Consider the following 12,355-nt stretch of genomic DNA (forward strand, 5'->3'; position numbering starts at 1 on the left):
TATTTTGCTGTTATTTTGTGTTTCCTATTACAAACACTGTTATGATAAACATCCTTAGGTATGTATCTTATATACATGTCAACACACTCATGAGATAAATTACTAGAAGTGGAATTGATGGATCAAGGGTATACACATTTTGAAACCTGAAAAAATATTGACAAATTGTCATAAGAAATATTGTACCAATTTACTCTCCCATCAGTAAGACATGAGAACTGCTGCTGCTACACACTTTTATCAATTTGTTAAAAAGTTTGACTATTTCATACAAGAAAAATGTTGCCTCGTTGTTTCACTTTTCCATTCTTTTAATACTTGGTGGGACACAGCATCTTCTCTTCTACTTGCTGTTTTTGTTGTGGGGCTGAACTGCTTATTCCTACTGCCCATTTTTCTACTGGGTTTTAATTATTTTCTTTAAGAGCTCTCTTTATATGTTATGAAAACATCACTCCTTATCAGGTAAATATGTTGTAAATATTTTTCTAAGTTCATTTTTATCTTTGTGGTGTTTCTGTATTATGATTATTTTCCCAATTTTTATGTTAGTGAAATCTATCATTTACTTCTATTAGGTCTTCCATTATTAGAAAAGCTTTTAAAAATAAAATAATCTGTATTTTCTTTTAGAAGTGCTATTTTTGATCCATATATTAGAATTTTCATCTGAATTTTAGGATCAGCTTAAGTTTCAACGGCTGACTTTTTATTAGAACCACTTTATTCGATAATGTACATCATAGCATATTTAGAGTTCTGTCCACTATCGAATCTTTAGATCCAAAAATAACACATTATTTCCATTTCTTTAGGAGTCCCTTTACATTCATTACCAGAGTGTAAAGTTTTCTTCATACAGATGATCCTGCATATTAAATTTATTTTGAAGTATATTATTTCTGTTGCTTTTATATCAGGAGTCTTTTCTCATCACATCTTCTGACTGCATATAGATAAAATGTTAAAAGTATGCAGAAATGAATATACTCTTTCATTGTTTCTCATAATAATTAGTTTATTAATTTTGGTTTTTTAGGTATTCAAAATCACATCACCTGCAAACAATATTTCATCATCTTCCTTTACTTTTAAAAGTCTTGTTTTTTTAGTTCATGTATTGTATTTTTTTAGTTCATGTATTTTTTAGTTCATGTTAATATTCTTGCAACAAACTTAAGTAATAAGAGTGGCAGTAGGCATATTTGTCAAGCTTCTAGCATTAATGGGAATAGTTCTATTGATTCATCATTTTCTTTGATGCTATTAGCTTCTGAGTTGAAGTATATGCATATATTTAAAATTTCAATGAACTATCCATCAATTTTCATTTGATTAAAATCCTAAAATCAGAAATATCTACTGACTTCTATCAAATGCCTTTATAGTATCAAAGGAAATGATCAGATTTTTTATCTTTTTAAAATATACTGATGTGATAAATTATATTAATAAAATTTCTAATGCTGTCAAAATCATTCTTGTATTCCCAGGAATGAACTTTTCATGGTACATTATTCTCCTATACTTACTATATTAGTAAGACACTAAATTCTCAAAATTTTATGACAATAGCTTTTTCCCTTAAGTACTAAAATTTAAGAATAGACTTTCCCAATCAATTTTAGCAAAATTTAGCAGAATAACATCACTTTGAGTAAACAGATCCATAACCAAGAATTAGGTAAAGCAATGCCAAGGGTATTCAGGAAAAAACATAAGGCGGTATTTTTTTAAAAAGGGAGTATTAAAGGTCTAGAGAAAGATTTGTGGTCCATTCTGACCTTAGCAGCCAGTCTGGCCACTTCCCTGCTCAAACCCTCCAAAGGCTTTGATTCTCAAGTTAAGGGAAAGCCAAAGCCTTTCACACACCTACAGACCCTCTAGGGCCTACCCCACTAATATCTGGGACCTCACTTCACATTACTCTTTCCCATCTCACTCCAATCCGGCTGTATCTTCCACATCCTAGGTCATACTAGGTACATTCACAAACTCAGAGCATTTATGCTTGCTGCTTCTCTTAACCCAGTGGCTGGCTACCTCAACTCCTTAGCTATCACCATGTAACTTCTCAGTGAGGCCTTGTCTTTGCACCCTTTTCAATTCTGACTTCCCCTACATACTCAGTAATTCCCACAATCCTTGCCTGTTTTATCTCCTCAGTAATACCTACTAATATTTAACGTAACTGTTTATCTTGTTTATCTTACATATTTGCTTTCTTTGTACACTAGAATGTAAGCTCCATGTGGGAAGGGTTTTTTTTTTTTTTTTCTTCTTTTTACTGTTTTTATCACTGCTGTTTCCTTAGGACCTAGAAAATGTTCGACAAACAACTGGTTGCTCAAAAACCTCAGTGAATTTAAATTTGAGGAAGAAAATCTGAAAGTCAATAAAGCAAAAAATTGAGAAATTAAAAGGTACAGAATAAAGCAGAGATTATTACAAGTTATTTAGTATTTGTGTCTTGAGTATCTGTATTTTAGGAGGCTATAAAAAATATGACAACCCTGTGAATGACTTACGTTGGTGAACTTTAAAACTTAGATAGGGACAGTCCCTAGCAAAATTAAAGTTACCAAAAATTACTCAGAAAAGTCTAAATGTCCTATTACCATGAAACAAGTTAGATCAATAATTTAAAATTTGTCCACAAAGAAAACAACAGGCCCTAATTTAATAGGCAAGATCGACCAAACTTTCAGGGAATATTCTTTCCAATCTTACACAAAATCCACCAGAGAAAGAAGAGGTTGGGACACTTTACATTTCATCCACTCTATATACATATATCCTACCCTAATTCTATGGGGCTAAAATAAATCTGATCTCAAAATCAGTCAAGCAGAGTCAAAGGATTCTGGGAAAATGGCAGGAATCTGTCTCCTCACTGCACTGGCCAAACCTGTCTGCTGGAACTATTTGGGAACTTGGGAGCCTATCAAGACTTGCAACTCCCAGGAGAACTCTTTGATGAGAAACGGAGTTAACTGGAGTGACTTTCAGCTTTTATCTCAAAAGCAGCTGCCCATCCCTCACACACAAGCCCAGATGCAGACAGTACTGGGTGAGTTCACAAGTACAAGCAACAAAAGTAAAACAAGTGGGACTATATCAACCTAAAAGATTTCTACACAGCAAAAGAAATGATCAATAGAAAGATGCAGCCTACAAATGGGAGAAAATATTTGCAAGCCATCTAGCAGGTTGTTAATATTCAAAATATATTGAGTAATTTTTATAACTCATTAGCCCAAAAGCAAACAAATTCCCATATAATCTGATTATAAATGGGCAGAGGACCTGAACAGACATTTTTCTAAGGAAAACATACCAATGGCCCACAGACACAGGAAAAGGTGCTTAATAACATCAGTCATCATCAGAGAAATGTAAATCTAAACCACAATGAGATATCACCTCACACCTGTTAGAATTATAAAAAAGACAAGAGGTAAATGTTGAGGAGGATGTGGAGAAAAGGGATCCCTTTTTCTCTGTTGGTGGGGATGTAAATTGGTACAGCCACTGTGGAAAATAGTATGGAGGTTCCTTAAGAAATTAAAATTAGAACTACCATATGATCCAGCAGTTCCAAAGAAAATGAAAACAAGATTTCAAAGAGATATCTGCTCTTCCATATTCACTGCAGCATTATTCACAAGAATCAAGACATGCAAACAACCTAAATTTGCATCAACGAATAGATACTGAAATTGTGGTATGTGTAAATGTACACACACATATATATACATATATACACACAATGCAAAAATTATTCAGCCATAAAAAAGGAAACCCTTCAACTTGCATCAACATGGGTAGAACCATGAGCTAAGTAAAATAATGCATTAAGAAAAAGACAAATGTTACATGATTCCACATACATGAGGTACCTAGTACAGTTAAAATCATAAACATAGAAAGCAGAGTGTGAGTTTCCATGAGCTGGGGGAAAGACAGGGAATAGGGAGTTATTGTTTAGTGGGTACAGAGGTTCTATTTTGCAAGATGAAAGGAGTCTGGGAGATGGTAGTGATGGGTGTAAAACACCATGAATATACTTAATACCACTGACATGTACACTTAAAAAGATGAAGATAGTAAATGTTATGTTACTATATATTTTACCACAATAAAAAAATGGAAAAAATTCCTTTTTGGAAATAATTTTGTATCTTTTTCCTTTATGTAACTATAGGGATTTAGGAATTTGAAAAGTGATAATGGAAGAAGACATTCCACAGCAAGAAACTAGTTCCATAGTTAGTAAATCACATCACAAAACATATACCCTTCACCCAAGATAGGTCCTACTACAAACTAAACCTGTGTAATATTAGTGCTTTTATAACTGTAATTGAGTCAACACCCCACTCATAGTTGCCTATATGGCTGTGTGGCTGACTGACTCTAAATGCTAGCCAATTATTTTGACTTTTACTGCAATGAAGAAAAAAAGCTATATTAAACACTTTGGAAAAAAAATAAGCCAGTGTAAAAAAAGGGATAATTACTATCAAATCCCATTCACGAACAGAGATTTAAAAATCTTAACAAAACAACAGCAAAGTGAATCCAGCAATATATAAAAACTATGTTTAGCCCAGAAAAGCAAGGTTTTTAATGTAGAATATCAATTAATATAACTTACCACAGTAACATATTAGAAAAACACACAAGATCATGTAGACAGATGCAGAAAAGCATTTGATGAAGCTTAGTTTTTATTAATTTCTTTTAAAAAAATCTCAAAGCTTGAGGACATGTTAAAGGGACAAAGAAGTCACCTTACAGTAGTTGGCCAAATCAGGAACAAGTCAAGCATAAAAGCATAAAAATAAATAATGGAAATAGTGGATATACTGCAGTGAATAAAACAGACGCCATTCTCTCTTGGACTTAAGAGAACTGATAGAAGATGTGAAAAGGAATGTCACAAAAACAGGGATATCACAAAAAAGGAAACACAAAGGGCCCATAAACAAAGTACAATATCTTTGGCTTTATGGAGAATCAGAAAAAATGCAAATTAAGGCCATATGATGCCATTTTATACTCACCCAACAGACAAAATTAAAAAGGATGTACAAGAATATGAGCTATATATTATACATTACCGTTCGAGGTAGTCCAATCATTTTTGAAAAACAATACAGGATTAAATTAAAAAGTTGAACATGTATATAATTTACCACCTAGGAATTCTACTAGTAGGTAAAGACCCTAGAGAAATTAATATATATGCCTCAGGAAGTATATATGACAATCAATATACAGCATTACTCAGAAAAAAGAAGAGAAAAAAAAAACCCTAAGCATCTTTCAACAAGAAAATGGACAAATAAATGGACAAATGGAAAATATAAAGCAAGGAAAATGTCTAAATTCCAGTAACATCTAAATCTCAGAAACCCAAGTAAAAATTAAGTCTCAAAAAACAGGCACTATTTTTATAAACCTTAAAAACAAAACTAATATTCAATAATAAAGATATATTATTTAGGAATACATATATGGTAAAGTCATAAAGAAAAGCAAGTTAATTATAATTTAAAAAGTCAGGACAGTGGTTATCTATCTCTAGGAAAAGTGAGAGGAATGTGTCCAGGGCACACAAAGGCTCCCAAGCAGTGATGGTTCTATTTTTCAGTTAGAGAGTGGGTTCATGTTTGTTCATTTTTATAACTTTGTTATAACTTCCCTACACGTATTGTAATAAAATTTTATATGATAGCTACTAGAGAATAAAACATAATAGTGACATATTATAATACCATCAAAATTATAGAAAAAAACCATTAAAATTGTAGAACTAATGACAAAGAGAAGACACATTTTTAAAGGATAAACATTCGTCAAAATCAACCATCTAGCCTTAAGGCCCTTTGTTCTAACTGTTCCACCCAGAATATTCTTCTCCATGACACATAATTGTTAACTCCCTCTCTTCCCAATCTTTGCCACACTTTCCTCTTCTCAATGAGACCTGCCCTAACCACCTCATTTGATATCTTAATGCCCCATCCCCCAACACTGGCACTGTTGATCTCCCTGGGGTATCATGACTTATTCTTTCCTTTATCACCTTCTAACATACTATATATAATTTGTCCATTTACTGTATCTATTATTTGTCCTCAATTCTCTTGTCTTCCTCCACTCTACCAAAAGATGTTTAACATTTATGCTGGGATCTGTGTATTTCTCCTCTCTGGTATGACCCACATGGCTAGATAGTTGGTGCTCAGCAAATGACCATTCCACCTCATTTTAACAGAAGGCTCCTGGATAATACAACAGTCTGTGTTTCTCTTTCGTGAATTTTCTTTTACTTATATAGCAAGTCCAGCACAATCTCAAATCAGGTAACATGACCCAAATTAAAATTTTCTTGGTGGCCTATTTAAAACATGGCCTTTAGTTATATCACAGTATTTGAATGACACTTGTTTTAGTTATGGAATCCTGTTACAACTAGTTTCAACCATGTGCAAAACAAATACTAATCAGGAGTTTGTTTTAAGGTCAAACTAAACGGAAAAAATAATTTTAAACCATTACCATGTGTATATAAATGATCTTCCGTAATTTGCATATATCAATGTATCCCACAACATATACTGCAAATAATGATGCAATCTGAAATTTAAAAAGAAGTTATATTACAAATAAGACTTACATATAATGAATAGCTATAAGAATGAAAAAAAAGATTATTTTTACTGTTTTATCACATTGATTCATATTTATATTCAAAGGGAATTCTTTAGTCTCCCTCTTACCTGCCAAGTTATTATTGAATATAGTCAACATATTAATATAGCAAATATTGATTTTTTTCTTCCATAAACAGCTTTAATTAACCATTTGAATTACCTACTATGTGGATCATTCAAAACAATACTCATTTTAATGTCAACTTACTGCCAACATGTACAACTACAAAGTGCCTTGCCCAATCAAAAAACATGAAAATTTAATTATAACATATGACAATTAATACATAATTGGAAATGTACATTAAACTTAAAAGTAATTATGTAATGCATGTGTGTGTAAAAATGCATTCAGTTCTGCTTATTAGTCACTCTACAAGAATCTCCATTAGTGTTCTTTCATTTATGTAAATATTCAGGTGTTTGTTGTCATCAAATCCATCAAATTTCAAATCAGAAGGAGTACTTTCACAACTTTTAACTTTCTTTACAGTTTTGAAGAAATCTGTGTAGTTGTTCACCAAGAATTCAAAGAGTACTGGACTTATTTAGGTGAATTGATTGATTAAATGATGATAATATACTTCTCTGTAAAATATAGTTACTATGTCAAACAATGCCTCTCCTCCCTTCTTCAGGCAGAAAGCAACTCAGATGAAGTCCCATGCTTCCCCTACTACACAAACATGGCATAAATAAGCTACAAAGTAGCTGAATATTTAAACATATAACTTAAGTTTCACTCATTAAGTTTTTTATCTCCAAACATTCTACAACAAATTTTCCCAGTAACAAGAAAAACAAGATTTCTCTTTCCCCAGATTGATCCATGGGAAACAGTTCATTGCTTTAAGGTGAGACTCCTATGACACCATCAGTGTGAGGAAGTGTGCCTTGTTATTCGACAGAAAACCCTCACTCCATGCAACACCTTCCCCGGCTCACCCACCAAAAAGCAGGTCATCACCCCTAGCTGGAAGCAATGGAAACTCTCCCTGTCCACCCCAGGGCCATGTAATACACACACAGCAGGCCTACGAGGGTAGGATCTCTAAAGGGTGTCTTTCAGAGACCTTTTTAAAGAGGAATATTTAAAATGTCACCAAGCTAAAAAAAAAAAAAAACAAAAAACAACAACAACAACAATAAAAGAAAGGAGTCTAAAAGATCAAAGAAAGAATTAAGTACAAATAATCTCTTTTTAAAAAGTACCGATAAGATCAGCTAACCTTACTGACATCTTGCTAGGTACCAGCAATGTGTTAAATCTCATATACATTCCCTCATCTGATCCTAACCCAATAAAGCAGGTTCTTTTATTTTCTCTCTCTCTCACAAATGAGAAAACTGAAACTAAGCACAATTAAGCAGTTAGTCCAAGTTAAGCAGCTAGTGGACAGTTAGGACTCAAACCTAGATCTTATTTCATGTCTCAAGCAAGACATTTCCAAAATTACAAAGCAACTCTTACACTGCTTTATAGGAGTATGAATATGGCCAGCATAATGAGGAAACAGAAGTAGCTGGGAGTTGGGGTGAACACAGGAAGAGACCACATGATTTACTCCCTCTTTTACCAGGAACCTTCACCTTGCTTCATATACCTTCATTTAAAGGGAGAAGAAGGCAAGAATGCAGAGAAAAAAATGATAAATTACATATTGGTAGAGGAGTTATAGAACTAAGAACAGTTTATTTGTCCCAAGTTATTCCATGTGCATTTATCCTGTGGATAAGAATGTACAGCATTGTTCACAAAGGAAATATATTTATTTAAGAGAAATACTTAAAATTATAGCACTAGTCCTCTTTTAAACACACTAACAATACTGAATAACAAAGTATTCTTATTGATTTGAATTCAATAAATGCATTCCATTAGTAAGCAAATAATTAACACTCACTAATAAATAACCTTACATAAATCTTACGTATTTCCCTATCCTGAACTCTCTTTAAAAGTACTAACTAAAAAACATTTTAGGACTTAGAATCATATAATCTCTCAGTTCTATAATTTTATACAAATGAGTTCACATAATCAAACAAACTAAGCATAATTCAGCTTAAAAATATAAGCCCCTTACCTGAGTAAGAAGTACAAACTGAGCAAACTGCCATGGAAGCATGAAAAAGACATTGGAAATGCAGAGTGCAATCAAGCTTCCTCTATAAAGTTTTGTAGCCCTTGGGAAGAGAAAATAAATATGAGTAAGTTTCACCACACGGTAGTATAGCATGGGCCCAAACTACTGCAAATTAGAATCTCTAAACATGATCTGGTTGTAACATAAACCAGACATAAAATGAACCAATGGGTTAGAAATTATACTTCCTGACGCTCAACTACCACTTTCCATGAAAAGTAAATACCCATTACTACTGTAAAACCAAAGCTTGCCAAAGAGAGAGAGGGCAGCTGGGTCAGTATATCCATGGAATTTTTTTTAAACTCCATTTCAGTGAATTCATAATCAAACATATTTAATGCTGCATCCAATAGCGTTATTTGCAGAGACAGAGGATGTCTATAAAAAAGCAGAGAAAGCAGTATATTCTAAGTGCTAAGTATTTTGCCGACAAGGGGAATTCAGATTACGGCTGAGCAGAGGGCGACTCTGTGGAGGATGCAAGGCAACAGCAGGTCCTGCACAGGGAGGTCACAGGAAAGAGAAGAGGTGGCAAAAGCAGGGGGACAATCTGGAACCACCTTTAGAGGTTTTGCTTTGGTCCTGACTTGTAATTTAGGGGATTCTGAGGAATGTGAGTTAATTTTACCTTCATGCTAGTTTTAAGAAGTACTTTTCTCCTAAATCGTCAGGCTAATATGAAGCCCCCAACATGCCTAACACCTTCCCAAAGTGAAGTGCATACATGATGTATGGAGGTTGCAAGGAATGCATCTTAAAGAAATCCTCCTCAGGATAAACCTACCTGGGGCACTAACCCCACCAAGAGGTACCTTTCTTTACTTCCTTAAGTGTCCCTTTTCCAAAGACGACCTCCTTTGCTATTCTAATCCAATTCTTTCTATCATGCCCATGAATTAAGTATTTTTTAAATCCAGGTAACTTATTTGTGAGGTATGAAACCAACTTATTAGATAAAAACCTGCAATTTTTAATGGAGTGAATACATTCCCCCATTCAGAGAGAGGCCTGTCTAGAAATCGTACTTAAGAGACAAGGCCACCTAACGGCTCTAGTCATGCTGAGGTGTCACAGGGTAAACAGATCGTCCAAAGGATTTGGCGTAACAGATTTCAACCAGGTTCTCCTGAATTCTGCAGATCATTAAAAGGAGTTCTTAGTCTGAGCCATCTTCAGATTTTCATTGTTTTGCTCTATCTTTTTCCATAGTCCCCATTTTCTCTTTCTTTACTCTCTGAATCAAGGTAGCATCTATCCAAACTCAGCATTTGTCAACAGAAAGGAGAGAGAACTGTTCCCGGTCCTATTCTCTTCCTCTCATATGGTGCTTGAATCTCTGTAAGGTCTCTCTAGCTTAGGAGCCCAATCCAATCCGCAATTCTCAGCAGGAATTCCCCTAGGAGATCTCCAGTCTACTGAGCAGTTTCTTTCTACACCTACGATCTGATGCTCAAGGATACTAAGCAAATATAGGAAGAATTACACATGTTCACGTAGCTGACCACAACTATTCTACAAACTGTCCTTTCCTCTGAAGGACGATATCTCACAGGTTACACTCTGTTGCCATCTGTCTTCCCCCTCCCTCTTGCCTACTTTTGGGAAGCTGTGGTGGTGGCCTAGAATGACTTGGGGAAGTGGAGATGGTGAAGTAAAAGCACATTTGCTGCTCCTCGAGCAGCTCTGTGGGCCATTAAGAAAAAAAGGAAGAAGACTAGAATGCAGATGAAGGAAATGTTTTTGGTAGTAAATATTTTGAAGTTCCATGCTTAAAATAACCATGAATTCAACCTAGCAACACCATTGCAAGTTTTTCATTACATTGACTCTTTTTATTATGGAAGCTTAAAAAATCCTAGCTTAAGTTACTCAGTGCAAAATCCACACACAGGAGACCTAAGGTAAATCAAAGTTACCTGAGAATATGAGTCACAAGCAACATCTGAAGGACGAGGAATGGATAGGAGAAGCTTTCGCGGAGAGGTGGGGTCCACATCACACGAGTGCACTGAAAACAAAATTCATTGCGTACGGTCTATTTGCTAAATTTGTTAAGTAAGACATAATAATCGAAGGCAGCTACTCATACACACAAAAAAGTTTTTTCACACATAATTTAAATGGTAAGTTGGAAAACAAGCTGTTAGGTTTTCCACCAACAGCAAAACCGCAAAGTGAGAAGGAAACATTATTGAGAGGAAGACACACACAGCAGAAGATCTTGTGAAATATTAACATGAATTGTCAACACCAAATACCAAAAAAATTCAACTAGAGCCTAAAAGGAAGGTACGGAAAGTACCAGCAAGAAAATGTTCTGCCAAAATCAAAAACATTTCACTTGAATTTGTTGTATAAGCCAGTCTAGTTTGTCTCCTTCCACTTGAATTTCAGCAAAACTATCCATAACCAATACTTCAAAACTCTTTGTAGTCATCAATGTTAAAATTTCTATTCACAAGGCTGCTAAAAAAAAAAAAAAGTGCTCCTCCATTTCTGTTTTTATTTCATCTTTCCCCAAGCTACCCTCGTCTGCCAAAATTTAAAAGTGGCAGAGGGGATCAAATAAAAAAATAACAAAAGTGCTAAAATGTCATGTACCAACTCTACTGAAGAACTCGTTTTGACCTTAACATTCCATCTCATTCCTTCTCTCCCTCACCCTCTGCGTCTACCTCCACTCACATGCACTCTAAAATAAATAAAATCTTTAAAAAAAAAAGTTCTATCCCAGTTTTAGTACTCTATCATTTTTTTTCTGCATCTATACTAAATAATAAGTCTATCTTTCAATTAAAGGAACACTGCATTGGATGAAATATAAAGTCAGATATTACTATTACTAAGCTAGTCACATTAGAAGAAATCATTACATCTTTCAAGTCAAGCAATTAAAGACTATATGGAATTACAAAGACCACAGTGGAAATAAGCACTTCCTTTATTTTAGCTGTACCTCAGACTATTAGATTTTTCTACTATTGCTCTGGAAAGTTTGATCCAATTTCCTTTTTTTAACTAAAATTCACTATCCCTGATGAAATTTAACATAGATATCTATTTATAAGTGAGCTATACAGACAAGAAAATTCTGAAAAGATTGAAAAAGTCTTTTTTAAATGCATATTTGTTGTTACTGGAATACAATTTTAAAAATCTGTTTACTAAATTAACTAGAAATTTCAGTATGATAGTGGAGATACATAAACACAATTTATAAAGCTATCGATTCCTATGCAAAAACCAAGAAGAAAATATTTAAACTATATATTGAGAATTTTCTTCATATAGACTGTTCACTCACATTTATTTTTTTACCCAAATCAACTATGTTGCCATCTCTTAGAAACTTGCTTCTTTTAATAGCTGAAGTCACTCAATTCTCTAAAACTAAATTAATGTCCTTTGTAAAGTAGCATGAGAAGGACAAATTACAGAATTGAAACCAAGAACAAGGTCTTTTGCCTCTACAATGTTGAGTGA

At 34.0% G+C, this 12,355-nt stretch overlaps 1 protein-coding gene across 6 annotated transcripts in view; it reads right to left on the reverse strand.

The window, feature by feature from the left end:
• DPY19L1 (dpy-19 like C-mannosyltransferase 1) overlaps window positions 1-12,355 on the reverse strand; it is a 142,067-nt gene that overhangs the window by 76,848 nt on the left and 52,864 nt on the right. For all 6 annotated transcript variants that reach the window (XR_003143157.3, XM_025464610.3, XM_025464611.3 and 3 more), the window contains exons 8-10: window positions 10,789-10,880; window positions 8,810-8,909; window positions 6,568-6,645 (exon numbers count right to left, since the gene is read on the reverse strand). Coding sequence is in view for 5 of the 6 variants with exons in the window: in XM_025464610.3 (XP_025320395.1) it covers window positions 6,568-6,645; window positions 8,810-8,909; window positions 10,789-10,880 (270 nt within the window). In the remaining variant the exon portion in view is untranslated. The remainder of the gene's footprint in view (window positions 1-6,567; window positions 6,646-8,809; window positions 8,910-10,788; window positions 10,881-12,355) is intronic.

The sequence above is a fragment of the Canis lupus genome, chromosome 14, assembly GCF_003254725.2.
Source record: "Canis lupus dingo isolate Sandy chromosome 14, ASM325472v2, whole genome shotgun sequence".
Taxonomy (NCBI): Eukaryota; Metazoa; Chordata; class Mammalia; order Carnivora; family Canidae; genus Canis; species Canis lupus.